At 37.7% G+C, this 25,510-nt stretch overlaps 1 protein-coding gene across 5 annotated transcripts in view; it reads right to left on the reverse strand.

Moving 5' to 3' along the window:
* fmnl3 (formin-like 3) overlaps positions 1–23,717 on the reverse strand; it is a 55,972-nt gene extending 32,255 nt beyond the window's left edge. For 4 of the 5 annotated variants that reach the window (XM_048177315.1, XM_048177313.1, XM_048177312.1 and 1 more), the window contains exons 1-2: positions 23,138–23,717; positions 457–540 (exon numbers count right to left, since the gene is read on the reverse strand). In XM_048177315.1, coding sequence (XP_048033272.1) covers positions 457–540; positions 23,138–23,251 — 198 coding nt within the window. In that variant the 5' untranslated portion in view covers positions 23,252–23,717. The remainder of the gene's footprint in view (positions 1–456; positions 541–23,137) is intronic. The other variant, XM_048177316.1, reaches the window with a different exon arrangement.
* Between the last annotated feature and the right edge of the window lie 1,793 nt (positions 23,718–25,510).

Genomic DNA, 25,510 nt, shown 5'->3' on the forward strand with positions numbered 1-25,510 from the left:
AAATTCAGCTTTGCATCACAGGAATAAATTACTTTGTCAAATATATTTAAATAGTACATAGTTATTTTAAATTGTAATAATATTTCACAATATTACTGTTTTTACTGTATTTTTAATTAAATAAATGTAGCCTTGGTGAGCAGACGAAACTTCTTTTAAAAACATAAAAAATCTTAGTGGTTCCAAACTTTTGGACTGTACTGTATATAGACTACTGGAAAACTTCAGTCCCCATTCATTCTAACTGCATAGAAAAGAACAACCAGTACGGTCCTCAAAATGTATAAATTTTTGGGTGTTAAATTTTCTAAGTGTCTATAAATGGTAAATAACTTGTGTGATAATAATAATTGTTAATAAGGTCATGTCAACGTTTATTCCTGGATGCATGTTGTTCCAGACTGCATTACAGAAGCAAGGGTGTAGCATTAAAGTGAGTCACTGTGGAAGCTGTACCTGGTCACAGATGAGGTCCCACTTCTTCTCATTATCGTACTGCCGGAGGAGACGTGCTTTATCTGGGGGCAGGTTCATAGAGTTCTGAAAAACAGAGAGCGCTTTTGCATCAGAACACACAGGAAGTCGTGTATTCCGCCATGTACCCATGGCAACGACCTTGCAGAGATGTCTCTGTGCTCGTTTTCTTTGGGTCACAGTGGTTTCTTGCCAGACACGAGAAACCCTGCAACCTATGAGCTCACGTCCTGTGGTGACTTCTTATATCCTGTATAAAATCATATTTATCTTCAGAGCCTGAGTCAGATATCATGAAAATCTTTTTACCAAATTCTCCATCTCAAACTAGATTTTTACACTTTCTGAAGAAAATTATGAACAGTGCTTGCCGTTGCCACAATTGTGAGTGATTGCCAGGGCATTGCTATGCAGTTGCTATAGGGTGTGTTGCTATGTGTTTACTAGGGTGTTGCTAGAAAGTTACACAAAATTACGTGAAGTATCATTAATGTCTATAGCACAAACAGTGCAGGATTAATTATGTGCCAAGGTTTAAGGAATTATGCAATTACGTAAATGCAGAAGCATTGTATCAGAGCACGCAATGTGCAGCAAGAGCTGGTATAATGTTGTCTGGCTATCACCAGACCAAGCTCAATTTAAAATTGAACATTGGTCTGGGGAGTTTGCTATGTATTTCCTACTGCACAAGAGGCGTGATCAACGAGCATTATTCACGCAATTGGATTGTCCTTCAACCAATCAGATCAACAATCCGGGTGACGTACTTTTGCAGAGCGATGCGAAAACTCCAGACAGGTTTAATTTGTATTGGTTTGTAGCATCGATCAGCGGTTTGCAGAAGCAGCAATGGCATCGAGCGTTTTTTGCAGGTTGTGCAAAAAAACATGAAAGTGATCGGTATTTACACACACTCGAGCGATTTGTTTGCTAAACTAAAGACGTCATTTAGCATCGTTGAGAGGTTAAAAGGAATTGGATTGACGGTCGTGCGAGAGACGTCATCGTGTTATACCTGCCCAGAGCCATAGAAAGAGCTCTGTACCCGCCAATAGCGAGCAAGGGGGATAAGCCAGTCTGTGATTGGTTCCCGCAAAAGTGTAACAGATGCAGCAGAAATGAATGTACGGGTTTCCAGACCGAGTTGCCGGGCAAAATCAAATCGCCGGCAGATCAGGCTGGGTTTACCCAGTGTAGGTATATTGAACACCAGTATAAACTGTCTTCTTTTACAGCGGAGCAACAGCTTAAAAAGAACCTTGCTTACAAGTTCGTTAAAGTCAATATGTATAAACTTGTGTGAATAGTAATACACTCGTTTCAATAGCACAGGCATCTGGAAAGTAACTCTGTTGCCCCCTAGACTACTAAAGTGCTTTAAAGGGTTAGTTCACCCAAAAATGAAAACAATGTCATTAATTACTCACCCTTATGTCGTTCTACACCCACAAGACCTTTGTTCATCTTCGGAACAAAAATTAAGATATTTTTGATGAAATCCGATGGCTCAGTGAGACCTCTATTGCCAGCAATGTCAACGAACCTCTCGAGATCCAGAAAGGTACTAAAAACATATTTAAAACAGTTCATATACAGTGATTCTACCTTAATATTATAAAGCGACGAGAATACTTTTTGTGCGCCAAAAAACAAAACGACTTTTCAACAATATCTAGTGATGGCCGATTTCAAAACACTGCTTCGAAGCTTTACGAATCTTTTGTTTCAAATCAGTGGTTTGGAGAGCCAAAGTCGTGTGATTTCAGTGAACGAGGCTTCAGGCTTGTTGGAGATGCATCGGCGTTGCGCAGACCGGTCGGTGTATGATATCAAAGTACCGCAAGAACGCTTGGAGAGCATGAGACTCCTTATGCTTTTGAATCGCTCTCGAGGTACTTTGATGTCATACGCCGAACGGTCTGCAAAGCGCCGATGCATCTCGAACAAGCCTTTCGTTTACGTGATCCGAACCACTGATTCGAAACAAAAGATTTGTAAAGCTTTGAAGCAGTGTTTTGAAATCGGCCATCATTAGATGTTGTTGAAAAGTCAGTATTTTTTTGTTTTTTTAGGCACACAAAAAGTATTCTCGTCACTTTATAATATTAAGGTAGAACCACTGTACTCGCATGAACTGTTTTAAATATAATTTTAGTACCTTTCTGGATCTTGAGAGGTTCAGTCACATTGCTGGCAATAGAGGTCTCACTGAGCCATCGGATTTCATCAAAAATATCTTAATTTGTGTTCCGAAGATGAACGAAGGTCTTACAGGTATGGAACGGCATGAGGGTGAGTAATTAATGACAGAATTTTCATTTTTGGGTGAACTAACCCTTTAACTTCAGATGAATGCAAGCATTCGCGCCTGTGTTAATGTAATCAAATTTTCTTGACAAGGACCAAAAAAAAATTTACTTTATCCTCGTATAGACAGCCGTTCAAATGTTTGGTGTCTGTATGATTTTTTAATGTTTTAGGGAAAAAAGATCACCAAGGCTGCATTTATTTGATCAAAAATACAGTGAAACATTATTAACAAATAATATTTTGAAATATTATTACAATTGAAAATAATGTTTTATATATTTATTTTTTCAGCAGCCATTACTCCAGTCTTCAGTGTCACATGATCCTTCAAAAATCATTCTGATTTGGTTCTCAAGAAACACTGAAAAGAGTTTACCGAGGGTAAAGTAACTGTATGATCTCATAATTCTCATATAAATCAGCATGAATATAATAATAATAATAATGCCATTGTTCTAATGATATATAAATCATTGTACTTCATTGCCCATACTACTCTCTTATTTCAGATCACATTTGCACTACAAACAGATCAGTATGTGATCTGTCTTCTAAATCTCTTTAATGGTAGAACACACACTGAGTCAGGTGTGGGGTGTGATCTGACAACTGTCTCCAACAAACACTGCATCTCCCTTTATTAACCTGAGACCATGTGCTGTGATTACAGATAGCCAACAGCAGATAGGCACTGAGCCAGATTATCACAGCATGTTACAGTCCTCTCAGTGGGTTTCCCTTTGAAGATGGAAAAGGTGTTTGTTCTGAAGATGCCATTCACACCCATATCAACACCCACTCGAGCATCTGTCTATCACCTACGTCCTTGCGCTCCACATTAGCGTGATTCATCCACTCCAAAAGCCAACAGCTTCACAGCCTACTGCCAAGGCAACATATCATCTCACTGAAATTACATGACCACATCATTATAAACAATTCATTCTGACTCCATGATTTGTGGAAAGTGAATATTGTGTGTGTTGAAAGAATTCGTTTTATTTTATTTCCACTGTAAAGTGAATGCACCTTTCCACAACCCCATATGAATCATATTCAGTGACAAGTCTGGGAAAGGCTGTTGGTGAACGCAGCATGTATTATAGTAGCGTTTTATTCAGTGAAAGATTAGTCAGACTAATTCAAACCTATGAGTTTTTTTGTGTGATTCATAAGGGATTCTCTTCTAATCAACTGAACCAATTCTTTCACAAAACGATTCTGTTCCGGATGTCAAGGACACCTGCTGCTTTACGCCGTGTTTGGCTGTTCAATTGCGATGGAGCTGTAGATCTAGAAGTTTCGTTATAAACCCGATGTGTTTCTCAGACAGTTTAGCTTCCAGCATTTAATACAACAGCAGACAGACTCAACCGACCATGTAGTAAATTTGTTTTGTTTGAAACCACATTCAACTGGAAGACATCCCAATTATGATGACTAGGGTTTGTAATGTCTGAAAAGCTAACAAAACTTAGCAGAAATGACAATGTGTAAAGAGAGGCCCTGGAGAATGTTATTTGGCTCTGTCTGTGAAGATCTCAAGCATTACCATTCCCTCCCACAATTCCCCTTCCAATGTTTTTTTTTTTTTCTTCAGTTGTGACCGACATTGTGCATTCCAGAGGTCCACAGTTCCAGACGGAATGTCGTGTTTATAACAGTTAATGAATTTGGCTATAAATTATCCCACTTCATCTTTTATATCACCCTAACATATTGATTGTACATACCGAGCACTCACGAGTTGGTCAACATTTGAAGTTCTACAGCTTAGGGGATAAAAGTTTTATCTCTTTCTCTAAATCGCTCTCTCTCTACTCTCTCCGACTCAAATGTCAGAGATGAAGTGGGCGACTCCTACACTTGTTAACATGCAGCACATAATAAATGACGTAAACGGCAGCTCTTTCTGATGAACTCACTGCTTCCGAACATTTCACACAACAAACCGAATCCATTGTTTTTGAGGAAGAGAGGAGAGAAAAGCCTACAAAAATACCATCATCCATGCTTAGTCAATATGAAAGCATCCAGTCTCTGAGGAAATATCAACAATGCTGCATTTTTATATCAACAGCAAAAGAGGCTGTAGATCAAAACCAGTTTGAAAGAAATATAATCCCACTATCCTCATATTTTTCTCCTACACAGAAATAAGAGAGAATTGGAAAATTTAAAGGGACAGTTCACCCAAAAATGAAAACTCTGTCATCATTTACTCACCCTCAAGTTGTTCCAAACCTGTATGAATTTCTTTGTTCTGCTGAACACAAAGGAAGATATTTGGAAGAATGTCAGTAACCAAACAGAGCTCGCCTCCCATTTACTACCATAATAGGAAAAATAAATACTATTACTACTTGAGGGTAAGTAAATTATGACAGAATTTTCATTTTTGGGTAAACTATCCCTTTAAATTTGTCTAATATATGTCTATTCTGAGAGATATATATGCAATGTATATAAAGGAGAGATCTCATATTTGCTAATATAGTAAAGTCTGGAATCAAGTCAACGATTTCTATATGAATTCAAACATTTCTTATCACCCCCCCCCCCACCCCCCCAAAAAAACAAATACTTTGCTATCCACATTAATTTCAGAGCTCTATCCTTTTACTTTACATCAACAATTGCCTTATTTGTGTACATTTATTTCTCATAAGCAATTTTATAAGAAACATCTGAAACAAAGTTGATACTTAAAGAGCTCCAGCCTCCTGAGCTATGAAAGTGCAACCTGTGAGCAATAAAACTGTCTTCTGGGAAGCTTCAAAATAGGAGTCAGAAGTTGGATCTGGCCATATGTCTGTTGCAAGGCTGTCAGGACTGCCTAGTGACCATTTGTAGGTCTGATGTGTAATTAGGGCACTTAGAACACAGAGATGTTCTAGTCCTCCATTCACGTGATGATCCAGGATCTGGTGCCACATCACTGATAACAGCGGCTGCAAAGAGCTCAGATTAATCTTTATCTGATCTACAGTGGCTCTCTGAGATTTAGGCTGCTTTGTTTTCTGGTCCAGAAACTAATCAAATAAGTTTAAGATTCACTTCTGCAGTATTTACCCTAGGGGTTTTTCTCAGGGCCGGCCCAAGAGCTTCCTGCACAGATATTATTAGCCAAACTTTTGGAGAGCTACACCACCACAAAGAAACTTGCATAAGTACAAAAAAAAAAAAACCCTCATAGAATACAAAAACTTCTTTGAATCAAAAGGGGAAACCATCAATGCTAAAACTCACTGAAGTAAGATCAAAGAAAACACTATGAAGATTTTGATATTTATGGAGCTGAATGAGAAAAAAGTAGCTTGTCCACCACAGGCCACACTGAAAACGACAGTCTGAAATAGCAAAATACTGAATTCGGTTCTAACCACTGAGAAGGCATACAGTCCAATAGAATGAAAGTGCTTTGTCAGTTCCTGGAAAGGAAGAACATGTTATTTTGGCATAAAATGTCACACATCCAGCATGAAACGTCTGCAAACATTATACAATATAAAAAGGTGGTCATGTACAAAAATATGAAGGATAAAACAAAACAAAAAAAAACACCAGATGTTCTACTTTCCCCAAAAGACCTTTCTTGCTACACTGCTAGAGCAAAAGGATCAGCTGGCAATCCCTAATCTAATTTTGCTAATTTCATTTGACTTTTCCTACAAAAGTCCAGTCTTGTTTTCCTGCCATAATGACTTTAAAAAGAGACCCACATCTTACATCTGAGATGAAAATACCTTCGATTTTCAAAGTAGGATCAATGTCTGAAAATAAAACATAAAATCAACTCCCTGAAGCTTTCTACTTCCAAAATAGAGTGACGCTACCCACCACAAGGACAAAAAGAGCTTCTGTTTGATCCCAGTATAGTTTGTGAAAGGGTGACTGTGCGGACACAACAAAGAGCCATTCCCTTTTTCTGGCATGTTGAGTTGTTTGGCAAATGATCATGTTGAACAATAGACTGTGGCCTATCGACTACACTCGCTTTTTAACACTAGAGTAAAAAAATGACTCATGTGCAGTGGATTTTATTTTCTGCGAACATGTGTGAAATGTTCATGTATGACAAACATAGAAAGCCCTTTCTAGTAAGACCAAACAAATTCATAAAAAGAGGAAGAGAAGTGTGGGAAATAAACATTATGAGATTGACCGTGTGAATAACTGAAAATTAAAGTGAGCAAAGACCATGCTACAAATTACAGGGGGAGCTGGGAAAATTACCTATTGAAATTGGGACAGTTGGCTGATGAGGGAGTGGGACAGGCAAACGAGAGAAAGATGTGTCTTAAGAGAACAGTAGCTTGATTTGTTGTGAGGTATCAGATTGCAGAGAATGAAGAGAAGTAAAGAACCCAAGAGACAGAGAAGAGAAGGGGAAACAAACCCCAGTCACGCACAGACCTCCTCACAAAACACCACACATGATGGAGAGCACAGGTCAGACAGGAAGACAACATACAGTCAAAGAAAAGGAACCCAATCTGTGCTTTCTCATCTGGAGGAGTGGCCTCCTGTTTATGACTTGTAACATAGCCAGAAATACCAATGTAAACTCTTTAAAGTCAACATGAAATGTATTCACAACTTTTTTCTTTTAATATGATGGAAATCTGTCCTATTTCTGCATGAAACAAGATTTTTTATAATATAATATAATATAATATAATATAATATAATATAATATAATATAATATAATATAATATAATATAATATAATATAATATAATAGCTCTTAACAATGTCTCATTTTTGCCAATATACCAAAGGAAGAGATTTCAATATTAATTCAAACATTTCTTAGCTTTTTTTTTTCCAAAAACCTAATAATCTACACTGTAAAAAATGACCGTGTTTTAACAGTAAAAGACTGTAAAAATGCTGCGGTGAAAAACTGTCAATTGGTTTACAGAAAGTTTCCGTAATATATACGGTGAATAACTGTAATAGATCTTACGGTACATTTAATGTAATTTTACGGTAAAATACCGTTAAATTCACAGTTTTTGGAAGTGAAAAATAACAATTCATTGTAAAATTTACAGTGAAAAAACGTAAATTGACATTCCCACAATTCCCTGCGTGACACTTCACATGTGATATATTTTCGTTGAAATAACTCTGTTTCTTCTTAGTTTTTCTAATTTTTTTCTAATCAGTTATATACATTAGGGTTTTATTTTACACCTAATGTTGTTAAATTAATGTTTATTGCATTTTTAAAATTTCATGCATGTTACCATGATGGTGTTTAGCGTGTGTGTGAATGACACTGTGCGCACCTTCTATATGTTAGTGTTGTCCTTCTCAGCTTGTGGAAAATCTGCTTGTGATGAACTTTGATTCATCATGTGACTCTTATCACCACTGTGTTTGGTGACTGTCAGTATATTATAAAGGTACAAAACAGATATTAGTACTTCATTAGGTTGGTAAATTAACATTATATCAGTTAATGAAATACGTTATTTTACCGTAAATTTAACAGATTTTTTTTACGTTGCTACTGTATTTTTTACGGTAAAGTTCTGGCAACCATAATAATGTCATTCTCTGTAGGGGATGCTGGAGCCCATCAGCATCTCAGACCAGAGATGGAGAAATTTGTATTATTATCAATTGATATTATTTACAATATTTAAGTTGCTATTTTTAAAAACATATTATTATTATTTTTTCTTTGAAATAATACGTATGCACTGAAAGATCATTCACAATAAGAACAGGAAATTGTATTAATAAAGTAACTGGTGTCAATTTTGATTTCATATTGGCTTTAAAAGACAAAAGACACTACTTATGGGCGAACATCACAAAGCTTCATCAAAATGGCCCTTCTTACCCACACTGATGTGTTCAAATATTAGTCTTCACCAGGGGGACAGCTATGGCATGTTTAAAAGAGGGCCACACACTTTTACAGCCTTATTTGGCCGGTCCTCCATCCGCTCTGAGAGGGTAATGGGAGTTCATGTGAGCAAAAATTCTTAGCTGCATTTATAAACACAAACAATGCAAATATGTTTTGCGCCCCTGCACAGCTCTGAGCGTCTGCTCCCATGCCTGAGCCTAGACTCTGGGAGACATCCAACATAAACTCCTCCAAAGCCCACTTAAACCTACAAGCTTAATGTAATTTAAACCGTAAAGCCAATAAGAGTGGTTTACAAACTCATCTAAACGGCTCTTTGACTACTAAGTCAACAGGTAGAGTCTCCTACCTCGCTCTATTTGATCAGTTTTAACGGTAGCCTACTGTAGTACAGGAAGAATGAGGGGGGAAGTCTGGGATCTCATATCCTTTCAATGGATCTAACATGTGTCAGCATAGTCGACTAGACCGGAGCAGACCGCCAGACACACACCGTCTCCCCATCTAAACCGTCTCCACCGTTCAGCTACTGAGCTCTACATAATAGGTCCCCAGGCACCGAGCTTCAACGCAGGACCTGAGGAATGTACACCAACCCTGCCAGACATAGTGGACTGTGAGTTTGAATGGGAAACAATAGCTCTTACTGAACGTCACACTGAGCTGAAGCTTTTTCCGCCCATTTTTCCAATTTTTTTTGCCGCTTTTGGGGAAAAGTGTGTTGAAGAAACCCTTCTGTACAGTCAATAATAATGCAGTAAAATATAAAAACTTTCCAACCATTCTTTCCTTACTAAAAAAAGCCCTGCTTCACTGCATTAAACACAAGAAATTTGAATCAAGCCTGGTGAAGGCAAAAATACTCATTTTTCATCCTTCTCAAAAGTTTGACGCCAGATATATTTTACACTTTTTCTCAACAATATCTTCTGTACATCCAATATGAAAAACCAAACCCAACTGAGTGTGAACTGTTTCTGCTCCATGTGCCAAAGTCATCTGGATAGGGCTCAAAATAAACCCCTGAAGAACTAGTCCAATAAGTCATGACACTCTTTCTAACCCCAAGGATATGACCTAAACACACTTCCCTCACTGCTGGTCAGTTTAAATGTTTATCTTATGAAATTTCAAGGTAAGGTCTTGTTTTTTTTGAGTATATTATGAGAAAAAAAAACACTAAAACTAAAACATGGATCAATATTTACAGACCCAGGGACACCCATTCAGGTCCTCAAACCACCCAGGGACCCTCAATAAATTTGAGACTTTTGCAGCAACACTTATAAACGTAATTCTGTAAAACTTCAAAGGTCATTATTATAACATAGTATTTAGCTATTATTTTTTAAATAAAAAAAATATATTCTAATATAAGATTACCAATAAAATATAATGTAATAAATAATATATTTGTAATAAAATGTTTCATTTATCTGTCTACAGATTTGTAGACCCCCTACATGAAAAAACTGGAATTTTATTTACATTAACAAAGATTCGTTCACCCAAAAATGAAAATAATGTAATTTATTACTCACCCTCATGCCGTTTCACACCCGTAAGACCTTCATTCATCTTCGGAACACAAATTAAGATATTTTTGTTGAAATCCGATGACTCAGTGAGGTCTGCATAGCCAGCAATGATATTTCCTCTCTCAAGATCCATTAATCTAGTGATGGCCAATTTCAAAACACTGCTTCATGAAGCTTCGGAGCGTTATGAATCCGCGTGTCGAATCATGATTTAGATCGCGTGTCAAACCGCCAAACTGCTGAAATCACGTGACTTTGGCGCTCCGAACCGCTGATTCATAACACTCCGAAGCTTCCTGAAGCAGTGTTTTGAAATCGGCCATCACTATATAATTTGTTATTTTGTTTTTTTGGTGCACCAAAAATATTCTCGTCGCTTTATAATATTAATATTGAACCACTGTACTCACATGAACTGATTTAAATATGTTTTTAGTACATTAATGGAACTTGAGAGAGAAAATGTCATTGCTGGCTATGCAGGCCTCATGGAGCCATCAAATTTCAACAAAAATATCTTAATTTGCGTTCCGAAGATTAACAAAGGTCTTACAGGTGAGGAACACAATGAGGGTGAGTAATAAATGACAGAATTTTCATTTTTGGGTGAACTTACCCTTTAACAAATCATTATTGTACCATAGTTAGATATTAATTTTAATTATAATATAATATTTGGAATAAATGTGTTTTATAATTTTTAAATAAAACCCTATGTTTTGTATATCTGTCTATGGACCCCCTTTCAGGACATTCCTGGAAAAATGACTAACATTCTCACTGAATCTCATTGAAGAAAATGACCTTAAGCAATGACATCACATATCACATGTAAATGACAGTATTGGGTTCTTGGGTGAATTTCCGTGTCTTACAAACCACATCAACACAAAGTCTTGAAGCTACTGTTCCTCTTATTGAAACAGTGTCTAATACAAGAAAGAAGGACAGGCACCTCAACCATGAAGGGTATCACAAGCCCAGGGGGATTTCCAAGTTAAATTTAGTTAAAAAGTAACAGTTTACTCTAATCAAAAGATTGCTGGGAATGAAGATGTACAGGAGGACTGGGAAGTTCTCAAGCAAGTCTCCTGGCACTGAGCAAGACAAAATGGAGTGTGAGAAAATGCTGTTCTCCATTCACTGCAATGACACCTAATCTCCCAATCCTAACCAGTAACCTGAACCAGGCAATCACAACAAAGCAAATCCACAAAACACAAATGTCCCATCCACCACCACACAGAAAGAGAGTGAGGTCAAGGTACTAGTGAACTGCCACACCATCCCCCACCAGTTGTTTACATAAGAAACACAAACAATCCCCATTCCACACCGTTCAAGTTTTAAGGCCAAAGAATACTTTGTTTTTTTACATGTACGCTAGCGTATGCATAAAGTATACTCCATTTGATAGCATGCGCAAACGCAGGCGGCATACTATTCTGTCAACGAAATTTGCGTCACATTCACTGAAATATGTCATGAAATATACTTTGTACTTCGGGCTTTAGGCTAAATATAAGGAATAAAATATAATAAATCAAAATAAAATAAACAAAATATAAATGTGAACAAACGTGAACGACGCTCTGCACAGTTGATGGGTCGGCGCTGCATCATCACGAAAGTTTCAGCCTTCCAATGTAAATATTCAAGCGAAAAGCCACGTCTCTCTTTCATGCCTTCCTGCGCTTCAATGGACAAATTCACTCAAAATTATATCAAAAAATGCCTGTCTCGGTGAGTATCCTAGTAAACGTAGTCGGTTATGTCTTAAGTGAAAGCAAACACAAAACACGATGCGTGTGTCCATTCGGTCTTAAAGTGACAGCATCCTAATAATCCTGCTATGGTCTGCGTTTTTAATGTTAACCAAACAAAAAAGGACAATCTAAAATTTTGGTGTCATAACTGCCTGTTTTTGTCATGGCTGGTAAAAAATATTTTTGGCCAGTAAAAGCTGCAGTCCACGATTTTTCCTCATTGTCGCCATCTCTTGTTTGAAACCTGCAATTGCAGTCATTCGCGGAACAGTTATATGTACGTGTGTTGTGCCTCGGCACAGCTCTTCAGCACGGATGAATCTAATGTTTGCTGTCAGTCACCGCACCAGTGTGGATACTGTACTTCAGAATCACAGATTCTATGTCTTGAAAGTATGACCAATATAAGAATTTTCACTGGAAAATATCATCTGAACAAGTAAGTAACATGTCTGCCAGTTTTGTTCTGACCAACTGAGGAAAAAAGCATCAGGCCTACAATAAATTGCGCTGCCAATGATGATTAAATCTAACGATCGCTTAGCTCGGATCATGCCAAACCATGCAAATTATTATTACTGTTATACTTTGTTCTCAAATCCTTAATGTTAACAACATCAGCATTACTATGACTATGTGTATATTAGCATTACCTGTAGATTTCAATTTCTGTAGCCACTCAACAGTCCAAAGTCTTTTGCTTTTTGACTACGGGTGAATCTCCAGTTGTCACTGATGATTGTCATTTGTACCTTTCTGGATTACAATCCTAGCCTGACTACGTCAGACTTCCTACTTCTGCTCAATTTCATTTAGCTTCTGTACTCAGTCTGATACAGCGTCAGAGCTTTCTGTTTGCCACCGGTCTGGAAACAGCCGGGCCAATCAACGAACAGAGGGCGGGCTGAGAGCCGTGACGTAGATGCTAAGCGCCGAGTTTTACATTGTAGGTTAGAGAAATCGAAAACCGAAACGACCGCGGAAATGGGAAACGAGACACGGGATGCAATTCGCTCTGTTATGGATACCATGTTCACTCCGGTATTTCGCTCGCATCATCATGTGTTTACAACAGGTTTACAGTGGAAGTTCAATCATAGATTTGAGTTCGATGCATGATGTCTGTGCTTCGATGCGGCTGTACAGGCGCATAACATACGTCATAACTAAACGTATCTGATTGGCTTACGGGTAACCAATGATTTTAAACTTCAGACAAGCGCCCCCTAGCGAGAGAGAAAACACTTCTCTATTATGCCATTCCAGACTCTGTCTACGAAGCAAAGTGAAGTAGCAGAGTCTGGTATTACCAGGCTATTACAATCCACCATCAAAATGATAAGTTTAATTATTTCAGCTGCTGTGAGAAAAGGCTATAAATGATCCGCTACCAGCAGCGTCCTCACGGGATAAAACCGATTAGCCTGGACTCCTTCCTTTCTGTTTACGGACGTGACGTAATGACGCACAGACGAACTGCTGCATGCTCAAATTTCCCGCGGAAATCCACCATGTCGCTCTTATTATAAAACATCATTACAAGCTTACCGTTGTGAATCGAGCTAAGATAATGAGATAGTTTTGAACACTGGCTGGTTATGTACTTGCTCAAAAATTGATTTTGGATAATTTTTAATCAAAAAAAGTTATGGACTGCAGCTTTATGTCACTGGCATTTGCCTGGTGTGGCAAAAAATTATTATTATTTTTTTTTTTATATTTGTTTTTTAAATAAAAATATATAATAAAATTAAATGTAGTAATATATTATTATTAATTAAAAAAAAAACATACCAAACAAATAATTCATTAAAATGAATTACACATGAAAACCTTATGTAATGACCATATCACCAGATTTCACTGCAGATTGTGTTGCTTTTGTTTATCTGCCCCAGGACACACCACTATTATCAGCTGTGAAAAGAGAATGAACTTGCTCGTTGAAAGTAAAACTAGCAGTGCAACTTCTGCACTTCAGATCTGTTAGAGAACACTGGAAATGTTTGGCATATGAAACTTCCCACTCAAATTTCTCGACAACACAGCGAGAGTTAACTGGTAAACACAGACGTTGTAATGTTGATGAGGCCATTAACGCCTCGATGGTCTACAGCTGTGGTGTGCCTCCTGCATACTAGTGCACTACGCTCTTCTCCACCATGACATTCCCCGGGGGGCTTAGAGCAACGCAGCATGTCCGCCACAAATCATAAGTGAGGTCAAAGACACAGAAACACATTTCCCTTTAAAATAGAAAAGTTCAGAAGCTTGTAAGGCCAACTGAAACACACTTATATAAACTATCTAAAAACACAAAAATGTTGAGAAAAATGTACAGTTTTCTTAGCCTTATTTAAGAACTGTTCTTTTCAGTGACGTGGTTACTTAAAAATATTTCCAGTGATGAGATGTGATTTCAGGAACTTCTGAAGATTATGATGAGGATTCCAGATATGAAGTTGCACTTCTCTTTCTACTCAACATCTGTGGCACTTTCATGACTCAGATGCTCTTTAATGGTGTCATGATCAAACACATCTCAGTTATTAAATATGAGCAGGATTAATTCTAACCATGTGAATCAGATCTGGAGTTATGAAGTCAAAACTGAGCTTACAGTGATATAAATATAAACATTCTCCAAATATAATTTATAGTGAATCAGAGCCTCTGGCTGACACTTTAAAAAAGGATGTCCTGTTTGCGTCTTCGGTCGGCCACACAGGAGATGGAGAGGAACAGGGTCATAACGGATATACAAAGAGTACAACAGGAATGGGAGCACCGGAGACAGCTTCACTCTGACATCCAAACATGCACAACTGCACACCCTCTTCACACTTTCAATATTTTTACGAGATACTGATTAAAAATATAGCTTCTGTTTTTGCAGTGCATTAATCATCTCAAAGAAAGCAGCAGCTATATACTGTGTCACATTAACTAACATGCAGCAGTACAGGAGATCTATCCATGAACATATCATAGTGGCTCTAAATGCTGCCAGCATGGAAAAGTGGAACTTTCTGTGCAGAATCCTGAAGAAAATGTCTAGCTGAGGAGGCCAACAGACCCATGTCATAATGATGTGTTGAGTAAATTCACCCTGAGATAATAATAACGGTGAGTTCTAGTACAGTGTCACCACCCACTCAGCCCTGCCAACCTTAAAATACATGGAACAACAGAAATACTCTTTTTCTGAATGTGAGTCTGAGACAATGAGCCAAAAAAGAGGATGTTCTGTTTTACATAGGTTTCCTTATCACGAGTGCTGTGATGCTGACAAGAATGAAATATTTATTTACAGACGTGTGCAGAAATCGTATTTATCTACAAGAAAGAACTCTTGCAGCAGTTCCTGCGAGCTCTAGAGTAAAAGAAACGAGCACAAAGGGCTCAGGGGGAGAGGCCCTTTCTCTAAAACAACACGCACTCACAGAGCCTCCATTGTGCTGGAGAGGAAACCACTGCTCTGAGTGGACCCTCAACACAGCTGCAAGAGAGCAGCCTGACCCACACACACATACGGCCAAATATAAACCATGCACAAGTAAAATTTAATATATTGTTCAAATATATTGTACATAATCTTTAAATTGTTTTTTTTGACTTGTTTTCAAACAATCTTTGTTTTTTTTCTTTCTTAAAGGTGCCATCGAACATTTTTTTACAAGATGTAATATAAGTCTAAGGTGTCCCCTGAATGTGTCTGTGAAGTTTCAGCTCAAAATACCCCATAGATTTTTTTTAATTAATTTTTTTAACTGCCTATTTTGGGCCATAATTAGAAATGCGCCGATTCATGTTGCGGCCCCTTTAAATCGCGCGCTCCCCACCCCCTCCCGAGCTCTCGACTCTATCATTGCATAAACAAAGTTCACACAGCTAATATAACCCTCAAAATGGATCTTTACAAAGTGTTCGTCATGCATACTGCATGCATGTGTCGGATTATGTGAGTATTGTATTTATTTGGATGTTTACATTTGATTCTGAATGAGTTTGAGGCTATGCTCCGTGGCTAACAGCTAATGCTACACTGTTGGAGAGATTTATAAAGAATGAAGTTGTGTTTATGCATTATACAGACTGCAAGTGTTTAATAATGAAAATAGTGACGGCTCTTGTCTCCGTGAATACAGTAAGAAACGATGGTAACTTTAACCACATTTAACAGTACATTAGCAACATGCTAATGAAACATTTGGAAAGACAGTTTACAAATATCACTGAAAATATCATCATAGCATGGATCATGTCAGTTATTATTGCTCCATCTGCCATTTTTTGCTGTTGTCCTTGCTTGCTTACCTAGTCTGATGATTCAGCTGTGCACATCCAGACGTTAATACTGGCTGCCCTTGTGTAATGCCTCGATCATGGGCTGGCATATGCAAATATTGGGGGCGTACATATTAATGAGCCAGACTGTTACGTAACAGTCGGTGTTGAGATTCGCCTGTTTTTCGGAGGTCTTTTAAACAAATGAGATTTATATAAGAAGGAGGAAACAATGGAGTTTGAGACTCACTGTATGTCATTTCCATGTACTGAACTCTTGTTATTTAACTATGCCAAGATAAATTAAATTTTTAATTCTAGGGCACCTTTAAAAATTGATCAGCGAACATAAACAGAAGCATACAAGAATGAAACTCGGTACTCGCACGTCAAACGAACATGATTGAATTTCAGTTTACCATAATGTATGAGTTGAGTTGATGAATGTTTATATGTGAATAAAAGTCTAAATTCAATCTGTTCATCGTAATATACAGTGATCGAATCTCTTCAGAAAATTTGGACTAAATCGCTCAATTCATATGAATTCATTTTATGATCTCTTTATGAACTTTTGGAAGCATCAAAGTGGTAGCTACGTAGTAGACCATCAATGAAGGGACAGAAATCTCTCAGAAAAAACATCTTAATTTGTGTTCCGAAGATGAAAGAAAGTCTTATGGGATTGGAACGACATGAGGGGGAGTAATTAATGACAGAAATTTCATTTTTCTGTAAACTTACACTTAAAAGGTGCAGTAGGTGATCTGGGAAATGCTAACGTTAGCCTGCTAGCAAAGAAAGCATAAGATCACACCCTCCCTGCAAATCGCCATCCAAAACCACGCCTCCTCCAAAACACTGTACACACACATGCAGACGGCTGCTCTCAAAGCATCACAAGAGGCGGTGTTAAACTACCTCATGTCTCAAAGCACATAACATTAAGATAATAATGACCGTAAACACCTTAGAGAGCCTGTACCTGACTGCTGCAGATTCATTTCGGTGTTGAAACTGTTGACATGGAAAAGCATAATTCTGAGTCTTCCTGAACAGCTCTGGTTAGAACATCACGGGTTGCCATCCCTTAATTATGGTATTTATGGCGTGAACACAGCATAAGCTCGCTGTTTTGATTTGGTAGGAACTGTAAAATGTGACTGCTGTTTGTTTGCGGTGCTCCGTGACCGCAAACAAACGCAAATGCGCCGATGACATATGATGTCTGCGAAAACAGGGTGCGTAAGGATATGTAAAAACATACATTGACAGGCAGGTATCGTATATATTCATTCGGACCGAATATAATAATTGGATGAACATTTTATTGTCCTACAACTTCCACAGATGATATGTCTTTATAAAAATACATTTAGACCATTTAACAGTGATTGCTATCAGGATATGAGGAGACTTTCAACCAGTATAACAAAAAATGTTTCTGTAGAGAATCACATATTGCACCTTTAACCTTTATAAAAATCCAATGAACAATACAAAAAAAAACTAAGTCTTCACATTAAAGTCCCCTTATCATGCTGTATCCTCATCATGTAGCTGTTTGTGGTCTGCAAAGGTTCGAAGATTAAAGTAAACAATAAATGTTATTGTCTCCCAAATTAAGGAACCGATTCTGAACTGCCTGAAACAAGTCGTCTACGTAGGTTTGTAACAAATTCACATAATGCCAGCCTATATGGTCTTTATTGTCCCACTTGAAGTGTTTAGTTTATGTTTTCAACATGTCAGAAATATGCTGTTTTCTGCGCTGCAAAAGCAAATCCACATTGCATGAACTTCCAAAGGACAAGGATGATCGTAACAGTGTATGCAAGTGCCAAGGAAGCCTCAGGAGGTGAAATTCAGATATAGTAATAGGCGTTGTGTTTTCGACACGTGCTGTAAGTGGTAGACCAATCACAAGCAACTGAGCCTTCTGACCAATCAAAGTTCTCAGAAAGGAGAGGTTTAGAGAGACTGAATCCTTGATTGATCCATTTTTGTCACTGAGAGAAAAGAGGTGATGCTGCAATGTATTGACCTTGGATGCGTGTAAACTTATTGCAGCAGACCTCTGAAACAAAATTAGGAACATTTAAAATAACATAATAGGGGCACTTTAAACTTAGCACAACACAAAAACCTGTCAGAGTCTCTGTTTTCATGTAGGACAAGGATGCCCACAGAGAGGAGCCTCAGACATCCCAGCGCTGACATTGCGACGGGCCATAGGAGAGACAGATGTACACTCCCACAGCATGAGTCTGCAGCATAACAAACAAACAATGGCCAATTCCTCCCCACCTGCAGGCTCTTTAGAAGTGCTCCACTCAGCCCGAAAGCAGGCTGACCAGACACACAGAGCGGATAAACGAAGCACAGGCCAAACTAATGAAAATGATTTAGGTTTAATGTCTCATAAACAGGAGCCACAGCTTGACTCCATTAGTTCCACTTGAGTGACATCTATCAAATACTGTGACATGACGGACAGCACAGTGTCAAGGGTCACACTGACAAGCAATGGGGCTGGAAGGGTCACTGTGTTGCTTCTTCCTGTGTGGCAAAGCTCGCACTTAAACACTCGCACACCTAAAGCTCTTTGCATCGCGAAAAGTAGGAGTTTACTACAATAACCCAAAAGGCAAATCTCTCTGAGTGTACTTCAAAGTAGACAAACAAGAAAATAAACCCAGTAGGGCTTTGAAATAGCCCTACAGTATGGCATTCTGCTAAAAGTGTTGGTAAAGTCATTACAATGGTGCATAGTGGCAGACAGCCAGTTCAAAGGGAATTTTCCCTCTGTAAAGTTCTCCCGTGGCTTTAACCGAGAGCAGACCGCAGGAATCCGCCGCAGTGCAGTCGAGCGGGAGCACTTTGAAAGAGGATATCACACACACATCTACTCCCGCTCCATCCCTGCACCTCAGAAAAAAATTACACCTCCTGTCTCTTTAACAAAACAGAGACCCATATGGAGAAGTTTAGCTAGGGAGCCAGACCCCAACTTCAGTTTCAGACAAAGAGTGAGGTGTAAGAGTGTTCCATTACCATAGAATATTCCACATGGATTTAGGGTTCCACCTACATTGTTAAAGCTGCACTACAGAGGTTAAAATGCACAAAAAGTCATTATTAGTCAGTTAGCCAATAATAATAAATTATATTTTTAGCTGTCAGTTCAGATTTGGTGGAAAATTTCAGGTTTACATTGTTCCCCTTGCATGTTTATGTCATGTAACTTGCAATTTTACTTTTCAGACATAGTTTAGTTAAAAAGGCTGAAGTTCCGTAGAGCATTTTTAATGTAAATATGAAATGCAACCAGTGTTGTTTTTCGTTAACTAAAAATATTTTTTTTAAAAAACATTTTTGGTAATTGAAATAAAATTAAATATAAATATTAGACGAAAAACGTAAAAAAAACTTTAAAATTTTGCCTTAGCAACTAACTGAAATTAATTAGTTTAAGCTGAAGTGCTAAAATTACAAAAACTAAAACTGAAAAATTTAATAAAATTATTAAAATATGGCAAAATTACTAAAACAAACAAACATTAAAATGGAAATTTTCTGAATATTTCTGAATGAAAAAGTATATTTAATAAGAAAAAAATATATTTAATGAGAAAAACATGTTGGTCAAGACTTTATTTCATAGATTGCAAATTGATTGGATTAGGTGGTTGGAGGAGAAGTGGGAATGGTGATATCAGCCAAAAAGGAGGTGGAGCCTACATTTTGATGAAGATTATAAAGACAAACATCTATTGGAATAATGTGTGTGCAGATGAATCATGCCCAATAAGACCAGGATTGGATTAAGAAAGAAAACAGTCTTTATGTTGACTTTAACACACCTACTTTGTAAGCTCGCAAAAAGAATAATTCTTAAAGGAATAATTCATCAAAAAAAGAAAATTCTGTCATCATTTATTCACTCTGGCCTGTAATGGGTAAATGATGACAGAATTTTCATTTTTGGGTGTACTATCCCTTTAAGTCTTACTGAAATCCGATATGTACATTTGTTACTGGTCCTAATCAACCCTCTCAGAGCGGTATTCGAACCTGTGTCTCCAGCATAGGAGGCGGGTGCGCTAAAGACACCAATCTCTGTCGTCAGTTGCCAGTTCGTCTCTTGAGGCCAGGGAAGTGAGGTTTACTCTCACAGCTCTTACTAGCTTGCCTCCATTACACTCACCCCTCTAAACCACCTCACTCCCATCCGGGTCACGGCACCAAATGTAACCGGTCCTACTTGATTAGAACTTGCGTCTCTGGCATTGGAGGTGGGGACGCTAGCAAGGATGGGGAGGGCAAGGGAGTAAGGTTTAATCGCACGGATCTTACTAGTTTGCCTCCGTTCCATATATTCAGTCAAGATGTTGCTAATTTGAATAAAGCCATAATTTGAAGAAAAAAAACATAATCTGAAGCTTGAAGGCTGTGGGAAAAGCAAAGCAAACCAGTCTAGATTGAGAACATCAAGAAAGCCAGTAGCTAACGTACTGAACTCTCCAGGCACCGCTGGAGAAACTGGCCGCAGCCAGCTCCACAATGCAATTTCCTTTCACAAACGAGGGAAAAATGTCAGGCAGCTGTTTCCAGCCGCAAAGAGCAGAGATGAAGCAGAGTCTGAATCGACAGACAAAGGAAAAAGAGCAAAATGTTGTACATGGCACATGCACTCGGTTAGGCCTGAACCAAAGCGTTTTATTAGCGGGGTGCATGAAGTCGTCTGATGTAACCCAGGGGTCTCATCCCCTGATTCATCTCCACACACAGCCCGCCCTCCTGTGCGCTAAGCTCCTGTTAAAGCCATCATTGCACGGATAATTACTGTGCTGGCACAGCCTACACCTATGACATCATTATGCGCTGTCTGTCTGAGAGCGTGCGTCTGAGGGAGGGGAGATGGTACGAGCAGATACAACTTCACACTGAGCTAAATCTGCACAACAAGCAGTTGCACACAGGAAATCAATGGCGGAAGTGAGGGAAGGAGGGTTACGTATGATTGGTGTCAGGAAAGTTATAAATGCACAATAAAAGAGAGGCTGTGGCTGTCAGAATCACATTGTTTTCTATTTGTTACTTTTAAATGCATAATAATGCATATAAACATGCACATGTGACTACATGAATGTGATTTTGTTCAGACTGAATCGATAATTCTTTGATGGAAGAAACACTCTCAACCTGTGTGAGTCTAATCAGTACCATGGCATGAAGCCAAAGGCCTGTTTTCCTGAGTGGACACACACTTTGATGTTCCTTTATCTGTCAAAACGGGACAGACGGTGCCCATGCTGCCATCCGATAACAGCACCGAAACAAATGTTATGCTTTCCCACAAAGTTAAAGCAGTGAGAGGAAATCTGGCCAAAGTTAAAGACTGCAGACAAGGCTCTAAAACTGACCTCAGACCCACCCTGGGATGGTCAGTCTTTCCATCATCAGTCCAGGATGGAGAGAATGAGGTCACTTTGTTGCTAAACTAGAACTCTTTGATCAATTCTAAACAAATGTTAGTCTGTCTATCTATCTGACAGTCTAGGACCTTAGAAATGCCCTTGCAACCATCCAGAATACCATAGCAACTGCCTAGCAACCACCCAAAACACAGTAGTAACGCCCTAGAAGTTGTAGTCACACTCCCAGACAGCAACATAGTGTGGCCCAGATCCGGCCCATATCTGGTACATGTGGATTACACGCGGATCAGATGTGGACCGGATCTGGGCCGACATTATGTTGCTGTCAGGGAGTGTGACTACAACTGCTAGGGCGTTACTACTGTGTTTTGGGTGGTTGCTAGGCAGTTGCTATGGTATTCTGGATGGTTGCAAGGGCATTTCTAAGGTCAGATAGATAGATGGACTAACATTCTCTTAACGAATCTTTGATTTGTTTAGAATTGATCAAAGAGTTGATCAATCAATCAATCTATCTATCTATCTATCTATGATGACTGACTGGGAAGTATCTATTAATCAGTTTTTTAAAACGCAAACAGAGATCAACAGTTGGTTAACAACAAAAACTACAAAGACTCTACATGACAGAGTATGGGAGGGCGATGTTTACAAATGTTATGATGTTGATTCAGTTACTGTACTACATAAACACGCCTGATTGCCTCATAATTTCAGATTCATAATGACAGATTAGTGTGTAAGTGTGTGTTCAACACAAATGTCTGCTCAAAACGAACACCAGGCTCTGGATAGAGAGAGAAGGAGGCGGATCTCTAACCATCTCTCGCTCGTAGGAGTTTTGGGGGAATTCAGAAAATGCTGCGCTCTGAGAAGATGAATTACAATACACCCCTCACAAAATGCTACTCTTTGACCGTATGTCATTTTACCAAACAAAACTTTTGGGATGTAAAGTGAATGTTGTGTCTGTGTCTTTCACCCCTCATGCGAAATATCACATCATTTGTCAGCGCTCGTGAAGCTTCAGAGACAAAAGGTCTGAGGAGAAGCGTGTGAGTAACAAAATGGGGGTGGCAGTGAAACATTTGAGAAAGTCATAAAGCAAACGCGCTTCTGACATAAGGAACATATCAGAGAAATGTCAACTTTAGCTCGTCGAAGCGTTGTGATTATCTGTTGATCATTGTAAAGTTTAAGAGGCCAAGCAATATCAAGAATAATAATATATTTAAATGAAGGAAACGTTATGAAGGAAATACATTACGATTTGATGTAAATACAAGCTGTGTAAATTCTGTTAAGATAAAGTGAAAATAACTTGATATAAAGTAAATATTTTAAATGCATAATAAAATGGTTTTTTTTTTTTTAAAAACATAAGTAAAAATACACCACACTGTATATTTATACACGTAACTGTTGTATACTCACCAAAACTATAGCAAATCTTTCTTCCAGCTCTGTTGGGTCGGGCATGGGAACTTTCAAGGGCATGATATGATGCTTCATCTCAGATTGCCCGTCCACGCTTTCAATATTCCCCATATTTTACTTTTATAAAGTGATGCAGGATTCAGATGCTCTGTGTCTAATTCAGTCTTTTATAAATCCAACATACATCCAATACGTGCGATCACATTCCACTTTTGTTTTGTTAAAAAAGTATAAAAGAAAAAAGAAAAGAAAAAGTGATCCTTTTCAGAACCGATTCTTAATTGACATGAATCTTAAATAATGATGAGATATCTAATATGTTGAAAGTGAATAAAAAGCCAAAAAGTATCACTCTCTTGTCCTCTTGAAAAGTAATGTATTGCAGATGTCTGGACAATCCATGTCAAGCAGTCAGTCCTCTTTAATTCTTCTTTATTCTGTTGTCTCTCTTCTCTTGTCTATGCTGTAGAGTTTTTGTTTATGTTGTATTTTGTGGGATCCCGATTAGTGCTCATCTGTGAACTCACTGCGTCCACAATGAAAGCTTTCGACATGCGAGATGCGAGTGATCCCACCCTCAAACTTCACATCTCGAGCGTAAAGATGAATGGCTGGGGTTTTCCGTTCTGTCGCCACCTGCCGGCGGTATGCTGGAACTACAGCACCACTAATTGGGAACCCCAGTAGCGCCCGCTGTGGCATTTTAATGACTTCTTCATGAGTCAGGACTGTTTGGCGGTAATTTTCTTTATTTCCAGACAGTGATGAAACATCGAATATCATTCACAACGGTATATAATTCTGACTGGTTAACTCATTTTGAATTAGAAATGAAATTATTTAAATGTACTAAATGTACAGTAGGCCTACAGTCCAAAAGTTTGGAACCACTAAGATTTTTAATGTTTTTAAAAGAAGTTTCGTCTGCTCACCAAGGCTACATTTATTTAATTAAAAAATACAGTAAAAAACAGTAATATTGTGAAATATTATTACAATTTAAAATAACTGTGTACTATTTAAATATATTTGACAAAGTAATTTATTCTCGTGTTGGCAAAGCTGAATTTTCAGCATCGTTACTCCAGTCTTCAGTGTCACATGATCCTTCAGAAATCATTCTAATATGCTGATCTGCTGCTCAATAAACATGTATGATTATTTTCAATGTTGAAAACAGTTGTGTACTTTTTTTTTTCAGGATTCTTTGATGAATAGAAAGTTCAAAAGAACAGCATTTATCTGAAATACAAAGCTTCTGTAACATTATACACTACCGTTCAAAAGTTTGGGGTCAGTAAGAATTTTTATTTTTATGAAAAGAAATTAAAGAAATGAATACTTTTATTCAGCAAGGATGCATTAAATCAAGGCAGTAAAGACATTTATAATGTTACAAAACATTAGATTTCAGGATAAACACTGTTCTTTTGAACTTTCTATTCATCAAATAATCCTGAAAAAAAATATTGTACACAAATATTTTGTACAATTGTACACATTAAATGTTTCTTGAGCAGCAGATCAGCATATTAGAATGATTTCTGAAGGATTCGGAAGAGGATTAGGGCCAAGCAATAATAAAAAATAAAACCATCTCGAGATTAAAGTTGTTAAATTACGAGAAAAAACTCATTAAATTTTGAGAAAAAAGTCGAAATAAAATGTTGAGAATAAACTAGTTAAATTTTGAGAAAAAACTCGTTAAATTTTGAGAAAAAAGTTGAGATAAAATGTTGAGAATAAACTCGTTAAATTACGAGAAAAAACTTGTTAAATTTCGAGAAAAAAGTCGAGATAAAATGTTGAGAATAAACTCGTTAAATTACGAGAAAAAAGTCGTTAAATTATGAGAACAAACTCGTTAAATTTCGAGAACAAACTCGTTAAATTTCGAGAAAAAAGTCAAGATAAAATGTTGAGAATAAACTCGTTAAATTACGAGAAAAAAGTCGTTAAATTATGAGAACAAACTCGTTAAATTTCGAGAACTCGTTAAATTTCGAGAAAAAAGTCAAGATAAAATGTTGAGAATAAACTCGTTAAATTACGAGAAAAAACTCGTTAAATTACGAGAAAAAAGTCGTTAAATTATGAGAACAAACTTGTTAAATTTCGAGAACAAACTCGTTAAATTTCGAGAAAAAAGTCAAGATAAAATGTTGAGAATAAACTCGTTAAGTTACGAGAAAAAAGTCGTTAAATTATGAGAACAAACTCGTAAAATTTCGAGAAAAAAGTCATTAAATTACGAGAACAAACTCGTTAAATTTCGAGAACAAACTCGTTAAATTTCGAGAAAGAAGTCATTAAATTACGAGAACAAACTCGTTAAATTACGAGAAAAAGTTGTTAAATTATGAGAACAAA

Source organism: Megalobrama amblycephala, linkage group LG24, assembly GCF_018812025.1.
Source record: "Megalobrama amblycephala isolate DHTTF-2021 linkage group LG24, ASM1881202v1, whole genome shotgun sequence".
In the NCBI taxonomy this organism is placed as follows: domain Eukaryota; kingdom Metazoa; phylum Chordata; class Actinopteri; order Cypriniformes; family Xenocyprididae; genus Megalobrama; species Megalobrama amblycephala.